The sequence below is a fragment of the Solanum stenotomum genome, chromosome 1 (assembly GCF_019186545.1).
Source record: "Solanum stenotomum isolate F172 chromosome 1, ASM1918654v1, whole genome shotgun sequence".
NCBI lineage: Eukaryota > Viridiplantae > Streptophyta > Magnoliopsida > Solanales > Solanaceae > Solanum > Solanum stenotomum.
This window is the reverse complement of record NC_064282.1, coordinates 168,763-192,000: the sequence shown is the minus strand read 5'-3', so window position 1 is coordinate 192,000 and position 23,238 is coordinate 168,763. Positions and strand designations below refer to the sequence as shown.

At 30.7% G+C, this 23,238-nt stretch overlaps 1 protein-coding gene across 1 annotated transcript; it reads right to left on the bottom strand.

Moving 5' to 3' along the window:
* Positions 1 to 619: 619 nt before the first annotated feature.
* Positions 620 to 7,967, bottom strand: LOC125870979 (uncharacterized). Its single transcript, XM_049551539.1, has 4 exons — positions 6,996 to 7,967; positions 6,431 to 6,568; positions 1,218 to 1,457; positions 620 to 882 (listed from the first exon to the last, which is right to left on the bottom strand). The coding sequence occupies exons 1-4, from the start codon at positions 7,851 to 7,853 to the stop codon at positions 769 to 771; spliced, it is 1,350 nt and encodes a 449-aa protein (XP_049407496.1). The 5' UTR covers positions 7,854 to 7,967; the 3' UTR covers positions 620 to 768.
* Positions 7,968 to 23,238: the final 15,271 nt, after the last annotated feature.

Sequence of the window (23,238 nt, the reverse complement as noted above, 5' to 3'; positions counted from 1 at the left end):
CTCTACCCCCACCCCCAAAAAAAATTTAAGTTTGTTTTTAAAAAATATTTTCAATTTCAAAAATTATTTTCTACTCAAGTAAAAATAAAATATTTTTCATTCATAAATCAAACACTAAAAATCTTTTCCGAAAAATATTTTTTACTCACCAACCAAACATGAGAAAATAAGTCAAAAATCAACTTGTTTTCCAATAAAACATTTTCCTTCATACCAAACACACCCTATATCCCTCTCATTATACTTCTAGCACAAACATGACGAGCCCAGATTCAAATGAATTTTTAAATATACAATTCCCTTGAGAATCCACCCTATAACCCATTTTACATCCCACAAAATGATGAGTTTAACAACACTTCTGGTTGATTGCAACTTAAGACTTCAATAGCTGCATCTCTCGATGTATATTCAAAAATATAGCACTTAGCACTAATGACATTTGCACGGAATATATATTGGAAGAAAATAAAATAAGCTTGATATTTAGTCGTTTTGATAAATGCACTGTTCTTCTATATCCTCTCAGTTTCTATTCATTAATTCATTTCCAACCCAGGCTAAGCTTTGACATTGCGTTTGCCTACCCAATGTTTTTCTCGTCATTGCTTGCATATTAATGGCACTGTTCTTCAATGATTATGAAATATCCATGTTGTTTATTCGTACAGCAGAAAGATGTTGGAGAGATTTCCAACTGCTCTGCTGCCTTCACTTATACAATACTACAAGACAAGACGACCTCGAGGTTGCTTCAATACAACTTGCTCACAATTCCTCTCTCGAAGCATCATCTCTTTGATACTGAATATAAGATGCATATGTTTTGATTATTGACTCATAAACATCAATACCTTTCAAATACTCATCCTTGTTCAAGAACTGCAGCAAAAGAGAATGCATATTAACCATAGGCCAAAGTCAGGATTTCCACCACATAAAACAAAACTATGTCGAATCAAATTTACATCATTTCTACAGTCAAGCAAGAATTTAGCCTCCTCTAAGTGTTTGATTATATTCACCAAACAGCTGATCTGGTAAACAGTAACCATAGCTGTAGCATTACACTCTGCTTCCTTTCTTTTGGAGTTCTCAACTTATTCTTTTGATTTTCTCATATTAAGAGTGTATTTAATAGGTTCAGAAGACTCTGTGTGTATGCACATACAAAACTAACATGTGCCACCAAATAAGCAATATTAAGTAATGCTCACCTCGTTGTGGTCGTGCAGAAGAATGGGAGTGTTTGCCATCGGAGAAAATCCTATTGCTGGCAGGCCTCGCTCCCGAAAATAGCGTGCATCTGTTGATGCAGGAAATATTTCTGGTTTTCCAAGTCTGGCATTAGCTTTGATGATAGCTTCTTCAAACAGTGCCCACCAAATATTGGAACTGTCAACAGCTGTAACAGCTGGCCTTCCAAACTTGTCGTTCACACTCACCTTTTGCTTGAACTGTCCAAGAGCAAGCAGTCTCTTAAATTAGTAGCATATTGCACTTCAAAATACTGTTCAAATAGACTGTTGATACGAAGTCAAACAATAACCAGCGGGAATTCTATCAACTAGTACAACTAAAGATGACTTGGGAGCTATTCTTATCCACCTACAGAATTCAAAGTATTAGACAAAAAAAAAAACAAATAGAAAAGAAGATACTTATAGAGATCTTAATAAATCTACAAACTGATCTATATCCTCGAAACCTACTTCTTTACACCAAAAGTAGAAAGATATTATACAATTCCATTTAACTTTCTAGATGGAATTGGATCTATCTTCATAACACCTCTTGTTTCTCTCTCTCCAAACTGTCCACCAAATGCATTAAATATGTGAAAGGTTCTGAGTCTAGGATGATAAAGTTTGTAGATTGTATCAAGAATCTTGGATTAAAGTTGACTGGAAAAGTGCATCAAGACATGCCTACTAGATGGAACTACACTTTTCTTATGCTTGAGAGTGCTATTCCATATCGTTGGGCTTTTTTTGACTTCAAGTTAATTGATGCAGATTTTAAATGTTGTCCTTCATAAATGGATTGGAACAAGGCAAAAACAATAGCCAAATTCCTAAAGCCTTTTGATGAAATCACTACTCTATTTTCAGGAAATCAATATCCAACGGCCAACTTGTTTTTTCATTGTGGAAAATTCACTTGTTGATAATGGAAAAGAAAAATAGTCACCACTCTGATATTAAAGAAATGGCAGAGGAAGTGGAAAAGAAATTTACGAAGTATTGGGAAGAGTATACTCAAGTTTTGTCTTTGGCAGTCGTTCTTGACACTCGATATAAGTTAAAGTTCGTGAAATTTTGCTTTTCAAAACTTGACTCTTTGACTTGCAAATGATAAGGTGAAGGTTGTTGAAGATAATTTGCATCGACTGTTTGAGGAGTACATGAAATCTTCAGCATCTAATAGTGCATTGGTGGGAAGTACTCTTGATGAATCTGATGCTGAGATGAGAAATGAAATGGATGAATTTGATTTGTTTGCAAGTCGGCCAGAATCTAATTCGGAAAAAACACAATTACAATTATATTTGGAAGAGCCTGTACTTGTCTGCAAGGGGAATGCTAATCTAGATGTACTCAAATTTTGGAAAGATAACATGAATAGATATCCCGAGCTATCACTGATGGCAAAGGCTGTTTTAAGTATACCTATTAGTACTGTTGCGTCTGAATCAACGTTCAGCATTGGAGGACAAGTAATTGGAAGATACCAAAGTTCAATATTACCGGAAAATGCAGAAGCTAAGTTATGTGCTCAAGATTGGCTTTATGGACATTAAGGTATAATTTACTCATGTGGATATGTATTATGCCTTTTTTTTCTTTACTCTTTCTATGTAGTTATCAATTCTGTTTTCTCTATTTGTAGCGGCTGATGATTCTGACGAAGATGATATTGCAACTGATGTGGAGAGGTTGTTGCTAGGTTCCGAATGCTGATCATTGTTATTGCAATAGTAAGTATATCCTCCTAGATTTGATTTACTGTCTAAAGTAGGGGTGACAATTTCAGCCCATATTAATAAAATGAGTCCATTTAACCCATATTTAATAACTTTGATCACTCATATTTTAATTGGATAAATATGGGCTTCAAGCTAATTTAAGAGCGGTCAAAATATGGGTATCCATATAGACCCATAATAGATCACTTACTTTTTACTTCCACTCAAAATTCTTAATTGTGCTAAAAAATAAAAAAAATTAATATTAATTTTTAATTTTCAAAAAAATTAGAGGACGGGGTGTGGCTGAGATTGGGGGTGGAAGGAAGTTATTTATTTTTTAAAAGAAAGACATGATTTTTCTTTTTAGAATTACATACAAAATTTTGGGCTGGATGGGTGGAGGCAGAGGTGGGGTAGGGTGGTGGTGGCGGGAGATATTTTTATTTTTTGGAAAACAAAAAAATTAGGGGTAGGTTGGTGGAAGGTGGGAAGGGGGGGTAAATTTTATTTTATTTTTTAAAAACATAATTTTTTTCTTTTTGGAAAACAAAAAAAATTAGGGGTAGGTTGGTGGAAGGTTGGGGTGTGTGTGTGGGGAGGGGGTAAAAAAAAATTTCTTTGAAAAACATAAAAAGAAACTCATTTTTTTATGGAAAAACATAAAAAAAGTGGGGATGGATGGGTGCAGATGAAAGCGGGGTGAGGTGGAGGGGGATAAAAGTAGACGAGTCCCAGACTTAGAAGGATTTTGAGGTCGAAAATGGAGAACCACAGTTGGGACCCACGGTCTGGGGGTGGGTCCCGTTGTTGGAGGACCAAAGTTGGTAGTCTCTGATACAAACGATGTCCCAACAGGACGGTCTGTGGTTCGACCGATGGACCGTCAGTCAGGTCGTCGTCTGGGTCGGCAGTTATTAGTTTCAGGGGCTTTTGGGTCTTTTCCTAATTAGTCTAGCCTAACACTATGTCGTTTTACTCTTCACCAAAACCCCTATATAAGTGTTTTAACTCCAAATTTCCCAATTGAAAATCATTCAAGTCTTTCTCTCAAAATATTTCTCTCTCGAAAGCTTGAAGAAGAAGGGGATCAACCTAGGGTTTCAAGTCAAGTCTCCAACTCCTCCGTTGAAGTTAAGCAATTGGCATTGAGGTATGATAGTTTTCATCCATGGATTCCTTCCATTCATGGAATTCCCAAATTCTCCTATTTTCAAAGTTAGAATTCCCCAATTGAGTTAGGGTTTTCTTCTATGTCACGGGTTCTCTTAATTATTGATTTAATTGATTGATTTATGATCTCTTATGCATGAATTGAGTTAATCTCATGTTTTTATGATGATCTCCCATGAACCTATGTAATTCCCATGTTTTCCAAGTTATGATCATATAGTGTGGGTTTTGGATTATGAAAGAGGAGTTATGAAATCAAGAATGTTCTCATGAAATTGATGTAAATGTTTTAAGGATGCTTTGAGAGTGAAGTATCAATGGTGTTGTTATTGTTGCGTTGTTGAAAGGATTTCTCATATACACATGCAAGCATGAATTGTGAAAGGTTTTCTCACATGATAAGGGTTTTTAGGTTGAAAGGCTTTCTCACCAGTGTTAAGGAGTTATTCTAATGTGGAGGCAAGAGGCGATACCCATGCTCTCTAAGTAAAAGACAAAAAGGCGATTATTCATGTCACATGATGTAAGGACAAGAGGTGATTACCCATGATCCATTGAGAGCGAAGATGAATAAGAACTATTCCATGGAAATTAAGCTTAGTACCGAGTGGACAAGTGACGATTACCCATGTCCCATAAATTGTGTGCCAACATAGGATTGTCTAGATAGACATAAGTTAGTAGATCCACATAAGCTAGAAATTCATGGTCCTTACTGTGGCAAGTAGGACAACTCTTTTCGGTGTGGGAAACACCGGATTCCATGATGATAGCTCTCATGGTCTTATATGTCGGTTAAGGCTACTTCCCACAAGCAAGTTATGATGAACTAAGGGTACTTCAAGGAAGTATTTCATATATGTTTAAGATGATGATTATGTGCATTGACCATGTTTTATGACTCATGTTTTCTAACCCTTATTTCATGTTTTAGCTTGGTCATAGTATCTTATGAAGGTATCTCTCTTTAAGCATGTTTTCATATGTTTTATGCATGGCTATCATTCTTGATACATATTTTTGTACTAACGCATACTCTTGCCTACATTTTCCCCAAATGTAGGGTCTGACAGTTAGGGTTCTCAGTTTCGTGGCTAGAGGTTGATTTGAGAGATTCCGAGCTTTGGTGAGTCCTCATGCTTCGAGGACGGATTTTCGTTGTTTTCAGCTTACTTTCTTACTTTCAGTTTTGGACATGATGTATGGGCTAGGCCCAATTTCATTCTTATGTACTAGATGGCTAATGAGACAAGTGTTTAGACTTCCGCTTTACTTTTATAAAACATTTGAAACTTGAAATGTTGTTCTTTATCTCTTTTGTTCTATTTCTTATGTTATGAATGCTAAGTGGCTTGTATGGGGCCTCTCGGGGTCCTATACGCCATGTTACGCCTAGGGGTACCTTGGGTCGTGACATGTTATTACACATAATAAAGTAGAAAGATACAGCATATGAATGAATACACTGAAGGACACACGAAGCGGTAGTCATCAGAAAGGTAATCAAGGAAAGTTGATGGAAACATAACAGTTAAAAATGACATGAACATAGTCACAAATCCCACAATGGATCATTCAGGTTTGGTCAAGCAAAGACTATTACAACTACTACTACGACGTCTCAATCCCAAACTAGTTGGGATCAAAGAAGCAAATACTAAGATATCAAAGTTAGATAATCATTACTTATGTCTTTAGTCAGACAAGAACTTCTCCGGGGAATGAAAGCAACTAAATTTTGTTCAAAGAAGTTGGACCTGCTTCTTCTATTAGTCACTTTGGAATACTTCCCTTACCCGATACAAAACGAGGCTGATTAAAGGACCTAGAAAAGTGAAAGGAAATAGAACTTCTCTGGGGCATGATTTGTTCAAATCAATTGGACCTGCCAAACCCTACATTATTCAGCTGATTAAAGGGCCAAAAAGGGGAAAGGATGAGAACAAGCTGGGAATGAAGAAACTCTCGCAGTCCTAGATTAGACTTTTCTACTTTCATAAACTAACTGTAACAGCTTGGAAGACAGACTCAATCAAAGATTCAGTAAACTGCGGTCAATAGGCTACTACGCAAACACTTCATGCCAAATTGGAAGAGGAAAAGGAAGGCGTGAGACAATTTTCTTTGGCGTATACACCCCTTCTCCTCACCCAACAAAAAGAGAACAGTTAAATGTAATTACTGTTCTAGGCCATTTTCTCTTTAGAATAGGACTGAGGTATAGCAAACAGGATTACAGGTTCTTTATCTCTAAAAGAAGAAACGATGGATTATTATTATTATTTCTAGTACCTCAAAAGTCATGTTACGCGAAGCAGGTGCCCATTCATCAGCTATTCGCCTCTCCAAGGATGCCTGATCTGCAGTTGGTGGTACTCTGATGTCAAATCCTGCTTGGGCTTCAGATGGCTGCAGGTTCATGACAAAACCCTGCCACAGAAATAAAGAAGTCCATATTTTAAACTAATCTCAGTTCTGATTCTAAGTGTAGGGAAATGGGCCATTGTTTTACAAGAAAGGGTTGTTCGGTAAAACACCCTATATCTGCTACGCATCACTTCAAAATATTCGTTTTCACTTGACTACATTAATAATTCTGTTACTTAATAAAAAACATTTAAGCTCTTCTTTTTTTATCAGGTACATTTTAAGCTCTTCTTATACTTTATTTATAAGAAACATTTAAACTCTAATCTCAGTAAATGGTAAACACCATCAAATAGTGTTTAAGGTTACAACCCAGCACATGATGACATTGGATGAATAAGCTCAATCAAAGATTCCTAGAATTCCTCAGAAGAAAAATGGTCACAACCAGTGCAGTAATGGTCAGAGTCAAATAGCTAGACTGACTTACAGAGGGTGAAGGGGTGCCAGCTTTCAAGAAGACCATATTAACAGAAATAACTTCGCCTTCAGCTTTCTGTCCTGCCTTAACTAGATCAAACTGCGCTGCCCTGAATCTCCTTATAATTTCGATGCTTTTAAGTAAATTCTCCATGGCAGTATTATCGTAGAGCTTAGCCCCATGTCCAGGAGCACCTACAGCCTTAACGACCAGCCACCAGGGGGACCTCTCTCCATAGAATGCACGATAATTGTCCGTGGGAGAGGCCAAGCCCTCGTCAAGAACAATCCCAACATTCATCTTGGCAAAGACATCTGAATCGACAAACTTTCCGGCACCATCATTTCCACCGATCTCCTCGTCGGGGAGGAAGGAGAGGTAGAGATTGCGCAGGGGGCGGAAGCCAGAAGCTTTGAGTTTGCGAATGGCCTCGAGGTACTGTAAGCCGACGCATTTCATATCCTGAGAACCTCGGGCGAAGATGTTGCCAGTAGTGGAATCTAAGTGGGCAGAGAAAGGTGGATGAGTCCACTTGTGATGCTCGGAAGGGACAACATCGGTATGTGAGTTGAGGAGGATGGAAGGGAGGGTAGGGTCGTTGCCTGGCCATTTGAGGAGAATCAGAGGTTTGCCCTTGACGAACTCTAGGGTCTGGGACTCGAGGGATAGTAACTTCGCCTGTGATATTATAAATTCGGCAGCTTCATAGTAGTTGGGGTGAGGTTGGGCTGTATTGATCTGAAGGTACTGCTGGAATCTTGATAGGATTGTAGACGGATCTTCCGCGGCCGTCGTAGCTGTGACTATGAGTATGAGTGTGATCAAAAACACACACAAATCATGATAATAGCCGCTGCAAAAACTCATCACTGCTTTTCACTCCAGATGAGTTAAAATCAATACTGAGGTTATCAATTTTCTCTAACACCTTGTTTGCTTGGATGGTTGTTCGATCAAGCTAACACAATGTTCAAATTCGACACCACAGACTAATAATATTTTGAGTTATCAAAATGGCCTCAATTTAAATATCCTATTTATTTAAAAAAATATCAAATTTATTTGAAAGGGTATAAGTGTAACTGTGTAACCTTTCACATCAATTAATATTAACTCATATTTTCTGCGTTTGTTAATCACGAGTGAACTTGACCGTATATCAATAATTTATTAAATTAAATATATATATAATATACATAAAAGAGGTGTGCGTATATATACACCTATAATTGATTTCATAATAATTTTTTTTGGTTAGTGGTCAGTATAATTCCAACAAAATCATATGTTACTACTTTGAAATAATAGAAATTATAAATTTAAGACAGTTAGCTATTCATATAAAATAATTAAAAATTATAAAGAACACATAAAATAAAATAAAATAATGCAATATCATCGTAACCACTGAAAAATAGAAGAAGAAACAATACGAAATCAATGCACATTTCTATGAGTTTTTGTCCATATCCATTCAAATAAGTCGATCACCATTCAATACCCTTTATCTTATTTTTCAAGTCAAATTAAAGCATGAATATAATAAATATAAAAGATATAATAACTTAAAAGATTAATTTAATTATTTCTATAAAGTCTTATAATATCTATATTTATAGGACTAAAATGTCAAATAATATCATGAGTATGAGTATTGTTAAATTATTTTAGAGGTCATGATGATAAAAAGTTGTGGGAATATTAAAATTAATGGGAAAAGGGCCTTAAATATCCTTAAACTATCGGATATGGTATAAAAACACCATTCGTTCACCTTTCAGCTCTAAAATGTCTTTGACGTCAACCTATTGGCCCTGAATACACCCTTATATTTGACATCTACATTTGACAATATAATTAAATTTCTCATTTCCTACGTAGCACAATTTCATTGGTGTATTTTACAATTAAATTAAACTAATTAAAAATTTCAACCAAAACCCAAATCCATCTAATAACCCGATACCCGGCCACCTATAACCCCATTAAACTAAGGGAAAAAAAATGATTTTCATTTTATTTCTTAATATTATGGTTCATTTCTTCATCTTGAATTGTGCATTTCATTTGGCCAATCATTTATCTGTCCACAATGACAGATTTAAATTCAAGATCCTCGTCACCATCTATAGCATTGAGCGCTACTTCATATCAAAGATATCGTCGACGGTCTTTTGACTCGATTCCAACACGATATAAATTATCAAGATCTCTTCATATTTCATCATTTCAGGTATATGAACCTTTGTCAAGGTTTTATGAAGTGTTATGTTATTGTGCTCCTTTTATAGCACTTGTCTTGTTATCATGACCATCTTGATCATTTGCTCCTCTCTTTCCTTAAGAAGTTTTTCATTTGAAATCGATTGGTCTATCACACCTCGGGAGTACATAGACTATGTCCTTTAAGGACTTCTCATTTGAGCATTCACAACTGAATTATAATCTCTTGAACTTCAAATTCACATTTTTTACGAGGATCTAGATAATTCATCTCATAATTTTGAGTTGTCAATCATCTCTCCCCTAATGCTAGAAAATCTAACATTCACCCCCAACCTCACTTGGGGATCCATCTTTATGCGTTGTGGAGCAATTTAATCAGATATCACACATTCAAACTTCAGAAAGAAATTATTTGGTTCTTGACCCTCAACCAATTATGATGGGGAAACCATGTTGGCTTGATGCATACATGTGTTGCTAGATGTTAAATAAATTCATCTCATACCAAATTTTATTTGGGAGTTTTGTTCTCATACCCATGGTTTAATGATAATTGGAGGCATACAATACTGTTAAACCAACCAACATTTTCAATATAATTTCATAGTTTGAAACTGTGCTCTTAATTTAACAATTCGAGCAAACAACCTTACAAAAACCAATTTGTAAGTTAACAACAAAGCACATGTGACCATCCCATAGATGGAGTTAATATCTCAAAAGATCACCAAATTTTGAGAATTTATTTAGCAAAGTCATTGAATTTTGTTTTATATCAATAAAATCACTCAACTTACACTTTTGTATAAAAAAAACACTCAACTTACACTTTTGTATCAAAAAAATCACTCAACTTTAACTTTTGTATTAAAAAAATCACTCAACTTTAACTTTTGTATCAATAAAATCATGTAACTAAATTTATCATTGAATTTCTTTTTTTTTATATCACAAAATAGTATTATTTTTATGTCAAGTATACATTAATGGAGTTTAATTATTATGCATTTAATTAAGCAACAAATAAAGGTCTCCTGGGTTGGATATATATCACGGGTATAATGTTGATTTAGTGCGTTAATCCTATTAAATTAAGCGAATTCATTAATAATTATGGCTGTCACGTCTCATTTGCAGTGAAAGTTTTGTAATTAAATTACTTCATTAATAAATGTATACATAGCATAAAAAATAACTACGAAAAGGAAAAAAAAAATGAGCACCAACTAATTTGTTTATCAAACTTCTCAACATTCATTGCTAGGTTAGGTTTAAGACTTTAAATTATAACCAACAAATAAGGGCTCCTAGGTGGGATATATCACGGGTAAAATGTTGGTTTAGTGTGTTAATCCTATTAAATTAATAATTAAGGTTGTCACGTCACAATTTCAAAAGTTTTATTATTAAACTTANAAAAATAATTTATTTTATTATATCAAAACAATTTTAATGATAAATTTAGTTAAATGATTTTATTGATACAAAGGTTAAAGTTGAGTGATTTTACTGACACAAAACAAAGTTTAATGACTTTATTAGATAAATTCTCAAAGTTGGGTGACATTTTAAGATATTAACCCCACATAGATGCATCGATCATATAGTTGCAAACGGTCCACATGGTTGGTGAATGGACTCATATTCACCTATTTATATGTTCCAAAAACCTTAGGAAATACAATCCCAACCTTAATTGGTATAATGATATCATGAGAACAAACTACACAAGAAAATTCTTGAAGAATCGTTTATTTCTTCGTCATATAAGCCACATGAATTCTCAATTACTTTTGCATCACATTTGACCGGAATGGTCAACCGATCATGCCAACTGATCACACATCACATTCTCTTCAAGAAATGGACTAATGATTTATATGTGCTTCATAAATTTGCAGTATAAGCACATTGTCATGCCTTTGAAATTCGTCATTTTTGCATGACCTACCTCAACATTACTTTGAAAGGTCAAGTGTACCACCACTTTATCTTCATTTTCTTTTGATGGGGGATTCTAATATCATTAGGTCGCATAATGACCACGAGTCCAATGACCTTTCATACCATTAGGATGATAAGAACTACCTTCACATTTTGAAGGCCTATTTGGAGAACCCACAATGTTCTTCCTTTCATAATTACCACAATGGTGACTATTATAATTTTGTCCATCAACGCCATTATTCATACATTCAATCACTATTTATCTTTCAGACTTATGATTCACTACTACCACATTCATATGATATAACAGAGCAATTGGGCGGATTTCAAATTTATCATGTTCTACTGCCACATTTGCTTTAGGGATTAGAGCAAATTCAATGGGAATAATTTCATGACTTTTCATCAAACCCTTAATCATCATTATGGAGCATTGAGACTCAAACTCAATGTCTTACCCATATAAAAAGTTTTAGGCCATAATTCTATGGAATTCGAACCCAATCATTATCATTATGGTGCAACAAAACTCAAGTTGATGTCTTACCCTCTTTGTGCGATAGAACATGAATCTCCCGTCTTACCCTCAAATATTTTTCATTATGATGTGTCCGGACTTTAATCTGATGTCCTGTCCTTTTGATGCAATGGGACTTGAATCCACCGTCTTATCCTTAACCAACGTGTAATAGACCGAAGTACAACACGACTCACCCTACGAGTCTTTCAAAATAATCAAAGTAAAATTTATAAAATATAATCACTTATGTTAATTAATGCCTTTGACAATATAAGTAAGAGAAAATGGTCAAATGCCCCCTTAAGCTATGATCGGATTTTCAACTACACGTTTATTCTTCACGGAAGTCCTATCACCCCCCTAAATTGTTTAAAATTGAAATTTTTACCCCCTTAAAATGTCACAACCACATTTATATTGGCAGATGATATGCACACGTTTGACAATTGTAAATTTTATTTAAAACTTTTTATTATTATTTTTTCTCCTTTTTAATTTATTATTCTAAAAACTATGTTGAAGGTCAAAAGGTTGAAGTTTGTAGATTTGTGTCTTGGATCTTCATATATTGAAACTTTTTTATTATAGTGTTGATTGCTAATTGTTTGAAGCTAAAAACACTGGGCTAATTGAGTTTATATATAGTTGCGATTTTTGAATCCGAAGAATGTCGGAACTCCATAAAAATCAACGAGCATTCATATGAATTTTGTGAATCTATATTCTTAAATTAGGAGAAACTGAGTTCGTCAATGGTTCGAAGAATATCGTATAGCTGAAAATCAAAGCTAAAGGTTGAAACTTTGAAGCACAACTTGAAATCACCATTAAAGTTAGTTTATAAGCTTGAGTTCTAATTTTGACTTACCATAGACGAGCTCCGTTTTGAATGGGTAATAAATCAAAAGAATCGAAATTTTGAGATAAGCTTATATCTAAAATTTAAGGCAATTTGGAGAAGATTTAGGGTGGTTTTGCATCAAATTTTTGTAGCAATCATACAAAGAAGATGAAGAACATGAACTACATTTTTTCAGATTTGCTAGAAAATTACAAGTTGCTAAATCAGTTGAGAAGTATTATTTGAAGCTGAAATAAAATTTATCCATTGAATTGATTATCTGAAACTTAAAGAAAAATCTTTAAATCGCCATCGAAACTAGCTTCGAACCGGAGAGAAATCAAATTCCACAAATTGCAAGCGCATACAAAAATTTTTGTGGGTCTTTTGGGTACTGAATATAGGATCAAGAATTTTCCTTGTATTGAAAGTTTAATCGAAGAAAATCCATTGAGTGTCACTATATTAAGCTTAAATTTGTTTTGATTTGAAAATTTTTGGGTCCGTAGTTCCTGATTGTGGAGAAAGGGGATGGAATTATTATCTACGATTTGTGGTGTATTGATTAATATAATAATGACGGTTATTTCAAAATAGTGAGAAGTGGTGTAATTTGATGGCCACCATTGATACTCTACTAAGTTGCTATGGAGAAGAAACCAAATTAGAAGTAGAACCAAATATGAAAAAAAAAATGCTTATATTTATGTAAAAATATTAAAAGTAAAATTTTAATACTTATTTTTTTATCTTCACTTGAGTGTAATACACTCACTTTGCCATGTAGGCATTTAGGATGATAATAATTCTAGTTTTAAACAGTTTAGGAGGTGATAGGACTCCCATGAAGAATAAGTGTGTTTGAGAATCCGGTCATAGCTTGAGGGGGCATTTGATCATTTTCTCTATAAGTAACTGTAACAAGGAAAAATATAAAATTTATCCTCAAGATTAGCATAATCAAAATAATATTCAAACTCATGCTACTAAAATTTTATACCTTCTTCCATTTAAAGAATTTTTTCAATCAGTAGTAGTATATGTCTTTGATTCCTGGTCAATGTTAGTGACCGAAAACTACTATATTCTAAATCATAAAAAGATACCTTGATTCCACTAGTTACCATTTTTCCTTCTTTATTCTCATAATGATATCAACCAGAACATGAGCTAAAGAAAAATTAAAACTCAATCTTAATTGGCTAAAGTCTCGTGTTGATAACGTATTATAAAATATAAACAAATATGCTGCAAATAATATAGACCAAAGATATGAAGAGTCAAATGTCTTCAAGTCTCATGTGTATCTTACAATGGTGAATGAACAACCCTATTTATAGTTGGGAGATCACTCCAAAAGCCACCATATTAAGTATCATAATAAATAGATACTCCCTCCATTTCAAATTAATTGAATTGTTGAGGTGTTTCACACCCTTTAAGAAAAGAAGATTAAGACATAAATTAGACATAATTTTCCATTTTTATCCTTATTAATTATTGTCAAATTTATGATTAAATAACTAAGCATTAATTAATAACTAATTCCAATACTAACTAATGAAGGGTAAAATTGAAAAAAAAAATCTAAAAGCAGTCTTAAAAATTGAACAATTAAGTTAATTTGAAAAATGAAAAATGTCTCAATAATTCAATTAATTTGAAATGGAGGGAGTACATTCTTATCCAAAAAGATTCACAGAACCTAGAAAATACACATAGATGATAAGTATAAGTTTATGGAAAAACTCAATAAATAATTCACTTAGTTTAATGAATTTATAACAGTTATTTCATTTTAATTTGCTAAATATAAGAAAATGAGAAATATGATTGAATTTGTTAAAAGTATTTCTTTTTTATCCCTCAAAATTATTTAGTTGTTGCTCTATTTAACACAATTTTGATAATAAGGTGCAAAATAAATGATTGAAAAAGATTTATAAAAATAAAAATAAAAAACCATCAGAAATCTTAAAATTATCTGGCTGTCAAAACACATCATATATTTGCAAGCTAAACTAAAGTACGAGAAGTATAGATTCATGGAAATAGTCAAACAAATAAATGCTCCTCAAACTTCTAAAGCTAAAATAGTACTCCATTCATCCCTCTTTACTACTCAAATATTTTAAATTTAATTTCTCTTTTCATTTGTTATTTTGACAAATTAAAAAGTGACAGATTGTTTTTTTCATTGTAGCTTTAATTTATTAATATTGAGTTAATGCGTTTAAAAAATGTAGTGAGTAAATAATTTTGGGATCCTATCAATTAGTAGGAATAAAATGGTAACTTCACTATATCAATTATTATTTCATTAATAGATGTATCAAATCAAAACTTAACAAGTAAAAAAGGATAGAGGGGTCCATTTTTAATTATATGAAAAAGTATCTTGATTTAGATTCTTCTAATGATGTGATTTTAATAAATATATTAATCAGGAGTTGAAAAATATCATGAATGAAGAAGGCAACAATCAATTTTATTGTGGTGGAGGCATGACAACGCATTTTCAAAATTTTGCAATTAGTAGGAATAAAATGGTAACTTTACTATATCAATTATTATTTCATTAATAGATGCATCAAATCAAAACTTAACAAGTAAAAAAGGATAGAGGGGTCCCATTTTTAATTATATGAAAAAGTATCTTGATTTAGATTCTTCTAATGAATGTGATTTTAATAAATATATTAATCAGGAGTTGAAAAGTATCATGAATGAAGAAGGCAACAATCAATTTTATTGTGGTGGAGGCATGACAACGCATTTTCAAAATTTTGCAAGATGGTTAGAAATGTACTAGCTACTCAGCCATCATTAATAATTTCAGAATCTATTTTTACCGCGATGAAATTTTAAATTGAAGACAACAAACATTTATTAGCACATGAGAACTTTGAGATATTGATGTTGTTCATTAAATCAATGACGTGCGAAGAAATTATACGCTATCAAAATTAATTATCCATTGAGAAGACGAATTAGATTTAATAATTGAATGTATTAATGATAATGATATGAAATCACTAAGCAAACAAACATCATTGCCAATTTCAAAGAATATCTTTGAGCAAACAATACGAGACTTACCATTTTTTAATATGAAAAAACAAATATTAATATTCTAATCAAAGGCGTAATTCAAACATAACTATTTCTAAAAGCGGTTGTATACATTAGATGCTACTTTAATATTTGTAATGTAAATTATGTACTGTTATTTTTATTTAAATAAATTTAAGGACTTTTATTAATTATTGTCTTATATTTATTACAAGTCTTTTTTATTACTATAAAATCTAACTTAAAAAAACACTGCAACAAACTTATATTTTCCACAACTTTAATAAATTAATTTTTTACTTAGTTAACTTACTTCATAATTCAATTTGAATTTTAAGTCGAACTTAACAAAAGGATCAACATTTTTTAAAATAAGTTATTTAATAATATAATTTATAATTTTGAACTTATATATAATTTTTTTTAAAAATTAAAAACATGTTATTTTTAATCCCATCATATCCTCTAATTATACATGCACGTCTCCATCAATGTGTCTGCTTCAGCGTGTTTCAAAAAAAATTATATTTTTTATTTTTTTGTTCTACTTTAATTTAATTTGTGTATAATTTTTTGACGTACCTACTTCAGCGTGTTTCAAAAAAAAAATTATTTTTTTTGTTCTACTTTAATTTATTTAGTTTATAATTTTTTCGAAATTATGGAATTCGTTTTTCAAGATCAAAGACATTCCTACTTCAGCATGTTTCGGAAAAAAAAAATTAAAAAAATTATTTCTTTTGTTCTACTTAATTTAATTGGTGTATAATTTTCTGAAATTATGAAATCTGTTTTAGCTATGATTCTTAGTTTTAACTGCTTCAGCGTGTTTCGAAAAAAAATTAAAAAAATTATTTCTTTTGTTTTACTTTAGTTTAATTAGTGCATAATTTTTTTTTGAAATTATGGAATCCATTTTTGCTATGACTATTAGTTTTAAATTCATATTCTTTAGTTATAGCTTTATTATTTTGAATTTCAGTAATATTTGTTTATATTTTGTAACTACTTTGAGTAAAAAAATCAATAATTCATGACGAAAAATATTTTAATCATGGACATCTTAATAGATCTCTTCACATTAAATTTGCACAAACAAAAAGTAATTAACAACTCAAGTATTTAAAAATCATATTAAAATTTAATTAATCTCTTAAATTATATTTATATCACATAAATTAAAATTAAAAAAACAGTAAGTTATAGGGTCGTGCTAACACGAACAGCTGTGTCTAGTTTTTATAGTGGGACGAGATAAAATCATCAATTCGTTCCAGCTGTTTCAATTCAATTTATCTTGTCATAGCACAATACCCACCTCCTCATCCCGATTAACTTTATTATGTTCCATTTATCATGTTTCACTCTATCTTATTGACAAGCTTGATAAACAAGTAATTAGTAAAAAAAAGTTATAATTTATTCTTGCCACAACAAATTTAGATTAGAGTTCTAAAATATTATACCATGCCATGTGATGGTGGGAACAAAAGGTAGTATCATTACTAATTCCAAGACGTTTCAAAGTGTTGTATAATAAAGATGTAGTGATGTTAATAGGAGTAGAGAAAGATACAAAGCGCTTTTCTATTATTAAATGTTTTTTTTTTTACTTATTTTTATCTTATGTTATTGAAGACATTGAAATTTATGGGACTCTACAAGACGTGTTAATTCGAATTTGGAGGTGTGTCCAGTTTCAATTAGATTTCTTGGACTATTCAATCTTAAACCCTAGTTCAAGTCTATATAAAGGGTACTAAATTCCCTTAAAAGGCATCTCAATATATTCCACAAAAGTCATGAAATATTTATAGAGGTCAAATCTAAATCATCATAATTCGAGAAATACGCCACTAACGGCCCTTGAATCATGGATAAATCTTATGAGAGGAGAATTAAGGGAGAAACAGAATTGTACCCACTGCGATCTTGATGAATAAAATCATGTTTCTTCATATTTGTGTTATGTAATTTATTTTCTGTCACTTCTAATTTTGTTGCAAACAAATTGGCACGTCTAGTGGGACCAAATTTGCCCTTATCTCTTCTCTCATAAATGAAATCTAAAAATTTGAAGCTGCAAAGGTGGAAGAATGAGTACTTCAAGTCTCGTCTTTGAGTTTCATTGAGTCTACACTCCGATTAGCCTTCTAGGGGACATTTGTAGACATTGAAATTTTGTGGGACTCTACAAGACGTTTTCAATTTGAATTGGGACTCTCAAAGGTGTGTTTAGTTTCAATTAGATTTCTTGGACTACTCAACCATAAACCCTAGTGAGCCTATATAAAAGGTACTAAATTTCCTTAAAAGGCATCTCAATATATTCCACAAGTCAAATCTAAATCATCCTAGTTTGAGAAATACGCTACTAACCACCCTCGAATCATGGATAAATCTTATGAGAGGAGAATCAGGTGAGAAACAGAATTGTACTCGCAATTTTGATGAATACAATCATGTTTCTTCATGTTTTATCTGTGATTGTAATTTATTTTCTGTCACTTTAAAATTTGTTGCAAACAGTTATGTTATAAAAAGAGGGCAACATATATGGATATTTAGTTGCCATGTAAATATTTGGGCATCAAGTATATTTTATGGATGACTAATAGGTTACAACACATAGTATGTTGTGTGTATATCCATCTTACACATAATACATATGTGTGTACATACGTCGGTTTGGTTTGATTTTTCATTAAAAAAAAATCTAAACCAATTATGTCGGTTTATTAAATCTAAAAACCAAATCAAATCACATAAAGTTGGTTTTTTCGATTTTGGCTTTAGTTGGTTCTTTCGGGGTTTTTTTATTTTTGGTTTGATTTAGTTCGTTGGTTCGGTTTGACTTTACGGTTTGGCTTGTACACCCCTATGTACATGTATATAAGGGTGTCAAAAGAATATGAAAAATCGACCGAACCAATCGAATAGAACCGAACCGATTTATGTTATTTTTCAATAGAATAGTGGACTTTTATTTAAGTATATAACCGTCACGAACAATTGAGATGGTCCTTTTAATTTATAAAAACTACTGAAAAGTTTCTGAACCAAACAGAACAATCTTATGTGTATGTAAATATATTTTATATATTAACAATATATTAAATTTAATATTTAATAATATGTTATAACATTTTTCAAATATAAATATAACTTAGGTCCTAAGCCTCTGGTGACTGAACGACTTTGGGTCTTTGCTCTTTAATTAATTATGTTTAAAAATAAAAGATAATATAATAAATACTCTATCAAACAATAGACAAAACATATGCAAGCACTCCTATTAAATGTCTAAGATAAAAACAATATGACAACAAAGTTTTACATTCTTGATTTCTCGGTGAAGAATTGAAGTGCTTCTTTAAGAACATATTTGCGAAAGAAATATTTCAACAACAGAATAAGATCAAACAATACGGCAACAAAGTTTTACATTCTTGACTTCTTAGAGAAGAATTAAAGTACTTCTTCAAGAACATATTTGCGAAAGAAATATTTTAATAGTAGAATATTTTGAGGTGATATTTAAAAGTAAAAAAATTAATAAGTTAACCGAATCGTACCGATACCGAAGAGAAACCAATATGATTGAGATGGTTTTAAAAAATCTAAAATTTTAGTTATACATTATAAAAAATCTGAAAAATTAGGATGGTATAATTTTTTGAAAATAACCGACCGAACCATTCCATTTACGCCCCTATGTGGATATTACAACACAAAATATTTTATATGTATATTTATGTTACAACACAAATATACTTATACTAGATACATGAGCCCGTACCAGTACGGGCACAATATATGTTACTTTATATGTTTCAACTTATGTTCTACATATGAAATCTCAAATTATGTGGTACAAATGAAAATTGGAGAGTCGATCATATATTCTATATATTTTCTCAATTTATGTGATGCATATGAAATCTCAATTTATATGGTACATATGAAATTTAGAGAGTCGGCCAAATATTCTATATTTAAAAAATTAAATTAAGTTGTTAATAATTGTGTTGCAATACTTTTTAAGTTATTTTCAAATCATCTATATTACTTTATTTATCCTAATATATGTGGCACAAATAAATTTTGAAGTCAATTATATGATTTTTTTTTAATGTTTTAAGCTGTTAATCATTATGATTTATAGTACCTTCTATATAATTTTTAAATAATATATGATAGAATAATAAGAGTTGAATAAATATTTAGTAATAAACAATATTGAAATGCCTTTAATTTTAATAGAACTATATAAAAAAAAAAAACTAAAAAAAAACTACAAATACTGAACATTACGAGATCTTTTGGTACAGAGATGCATAATGCATGGATTACTAATGTATGTATTAGTAATGCAGAGTTTAGTAATGCATGAATTAGTTTTTATTAAGTGTTTGATTCATTGTTTCCCATTTAATCTTATTTTTGGTTTAGAATTCTAGAAAAAGTTTCTTTCCTATTATACCCTTGAGTTATTATGAGATTTTATATTTCATTTAATTTGTCAAGTTAAATACAAAAATATATTAAAAAAATTATTATTAATTTTGAGATGTGATATGCCACCTTAGAGATCCTTCATAGCACAATATGTTTCTATTTTTTGTTGGTCAAATATACCTTAAACTTAACATAGATTTAAGGCTACTTAAACTGTTCAAATACACGAAGCTTATTTTATTAAAAAAATAGTTCAAGTGATCAATCGACGAACCACATTTTAAAAAAACCCGAAAAAATCAACCCAATATAACAAATCAAACATGGAGAAAAAATTTGTGAAATCATCAAATTACATGAAACAACTTTGGAGAATTTAAAGAATATTTATAAATATTCTCATATAAATAAAAAAGAGCATTAAATTACAAAAAAAAAAATTAGGAAAAAAGATTTGGGGATAGTTTAGTCATTTAGGGGTCTTACCAATGATTGTTAAACCTTGAATTAGTTATCCCTCCCTTTTCTAGGGATAAAATAAGATATTGTATGAGGTATAGCTAATCCATAGATTATGTTAAATAAAGTAACCAACCAATATTTTTGTTGAATTAAATTTTAATCTATAGACTATTTTGATTAATACCTCCTACCTAACGGGTCCTGTGAGACTTGTGGTTCCCGCAGAAGTCCTTACATCAGTAACTTTTTAACCTTTTTAGGCTTTGAAAAGGGCTCAATTATTCAATGTATTTACTAAAGTCAATGAATGAGTTTATTGTAAAAAGATGCAAGAGAAAAGGTAGATGATAGTTTGAAAAATTACTGCAACCAAATATATTATCAATACAAAATGACTTAATAGGAATTAAAGAAAATATTCTTGAATCGCACAATTTCCAAAGCTAATGTACAAACAATACAAGCATAATAAAAAGTAGAATTATATGATAATTGAGAAAATGACCTCTCAATTTATTATCGAATTTTTAACTATACACCTATTTTTTTGCAGGAATCCTATTATTTTCCTGAACTATTTTCAAATGGAATAAATAAAACCCCTTAAGTGCTGAGTTGACATAGAAAGTGTATGTCACTCTCTTTAAAATGGAATAAATAACTCTTTAAGTACTGAGTTGACATAAAAAGTGTATGTCACTCTCTTTGAGAGAGTGAGTTACCTATTTTTTTTTTTTTAATTTCCATTTTTTTCTTTCTAGTATTCTTTTATCCTTTTCTTTCTTTCTTCTCATTATCTATACAACTATATCTTTTCACCATTATCAACAACTAATGCATTTTATGAATAAATAATTTTTTCAATAGACTTATTTAGCACATATCTAACAAATTAAGTTTATTTTTTTAAAAAATATATCCATTAATTAAATTTTTTTAAAGTCATGGACTCAAAAGTAACAAAATCAAAGTGAAATAATTGTATATTTAAAAAATATCTTCAAACTTATTAAAAGAAACTAAAACAAAACAATTTCTTCTACATTTTTTAGAAAGGATCCTACATGTTCTCCTAAAACCCATGAAGAATCAAAATCATAAACTCAAATTATAAATTAATCATGAAAATTTTAGAGGGGAAAGAATAAAGAATGGGGAAGAGAAAAGGTGACTTGAATTTCCGTTTTTATAAATTGTTAGAGATATAGAAATTTATTGAGATAAAAAATGATGTTTATTATAGTTAGGGTTGAAAAAATGATTGGGGAAGAAAGGAAGATGAAGGAGGAGTACTTTTAAATTTTTTTTATTAAATGGTGAGATACACGTGTCAAGTGCGTATATTTCATCACAAGACACATGCCTGATAATGACATTTTAGGGAGGGAATAATTCCACTTTAAAATAGCTCAAGGGGTAATAGGATCCCCGTGAAATATAAGTGTGTAGTTGAAAATCAGGTAATAGATTAGGGGTCATTTGACCATTTTCTATGTGATAATTATTAAATTTCCCTTAAATGAAATGTTAAAGGCTAGAAGCACACATGTCGTTCAATAGGTGGGTGCTTCTAGCCACTTAAATATATATAAAAATTATATATATATATATATATATATATATTAATTAGAAATGAATATCCATTTTACAACACAAAGAAAATACTCTAAAATCTATCTATATATAATAGGAGAAGAAAAAACGAGACATGTCAGCGCCACAAAATTTTAGAATTTTAAAATTTGTAGTTTGAGCTTGGGACTTCCATGTTGGAGGTCTCAAGTTCGAAACCCCTTACCAGCGAAAGCAAGGGGTTTGCCTTCTGGGTCGAATTTTCAACTACAAATTTATGTTTAGATTTACATAGATTAAAAACACAAATAAATTTAGCCTATTTTTTTGTAACAATATTTTAACAAAATATCTAGCAAGGAAAACATATTTTGAAATTTTTTGGATTTTGAATAAAACATGTACAGAAAATATATCAACAGGCCATTTAATCTCATGATATCAAGTATTTTATATGAAATGTTAGAATTAATAAATTATCAACATAATATTTTTATTCAAACGACATAAAAAGAATAAAGTACAAACACATAAAAAATATTTGAAAAGTATTTCATATTTGATCAAGAAAAAATAATTATAAAATTAATAGTATCCTAGAAAATATAGATGCCAATAAACAAATAATGCAAACTGTCAACAAGTTTTAAAACATATATTTTTTTTAAATCCAAGTTTATAAATAAGTAAATATATATATATATATATATATATATTAAAAATTTGAAAATTTACTTTCATGAATATTTAAGATAATGCAAAAAAGATTGATTTCTTAAATAAGTAAAATTATTTTAAAAAATAATTTTAAATCAATTCTAAATATTAGTAAATAACTGTATTTATTATTAAAATTTAAAACACTTAAAAAATATTGGAGTTCGATTTTATATTTTTAAAAAGCTAGGATTTACAAAATTTTCATTATCTATTTATTTTGTTTTAAGAACACAAAACATTTTTAATACGAAATGTGTTAACTATGTTTCCAAAACTTCTAAATTCGATATTTTAAAAATAATAATTCACTATTATTTTAAATAAATAGATTGCTGCATTTATATATAAAATGTTTAATATTTTATATATAATAAGAAGAATAATTCATTTATATATAAAATCCTTGATGAGAAAAACTAATAAAAATTATATGT

Coding starts and splice junctions, on each gene's coding strand:
- LOC125870979 (XM_049551539.1), bottom strand. CDS start 7,853: ATGAGTTTTTGCAGCGGCTATTATCATGATTTGTGTGTGTTTTTGATC. Junction 1,458..6,430: donor CGCGTAACATGACTTTTGAG/GTACTAGAAATA, acceptor GCTCTTGGACAG/TTCAAGCAAAAGGTGAGTGT. Junction 883..1,217: donor TTCTGCACGACCACAACGAG/GTGAGCATTACT, acceptor CTTTTGCTGCAG/TTCTTGAACAAGGATGAGTA.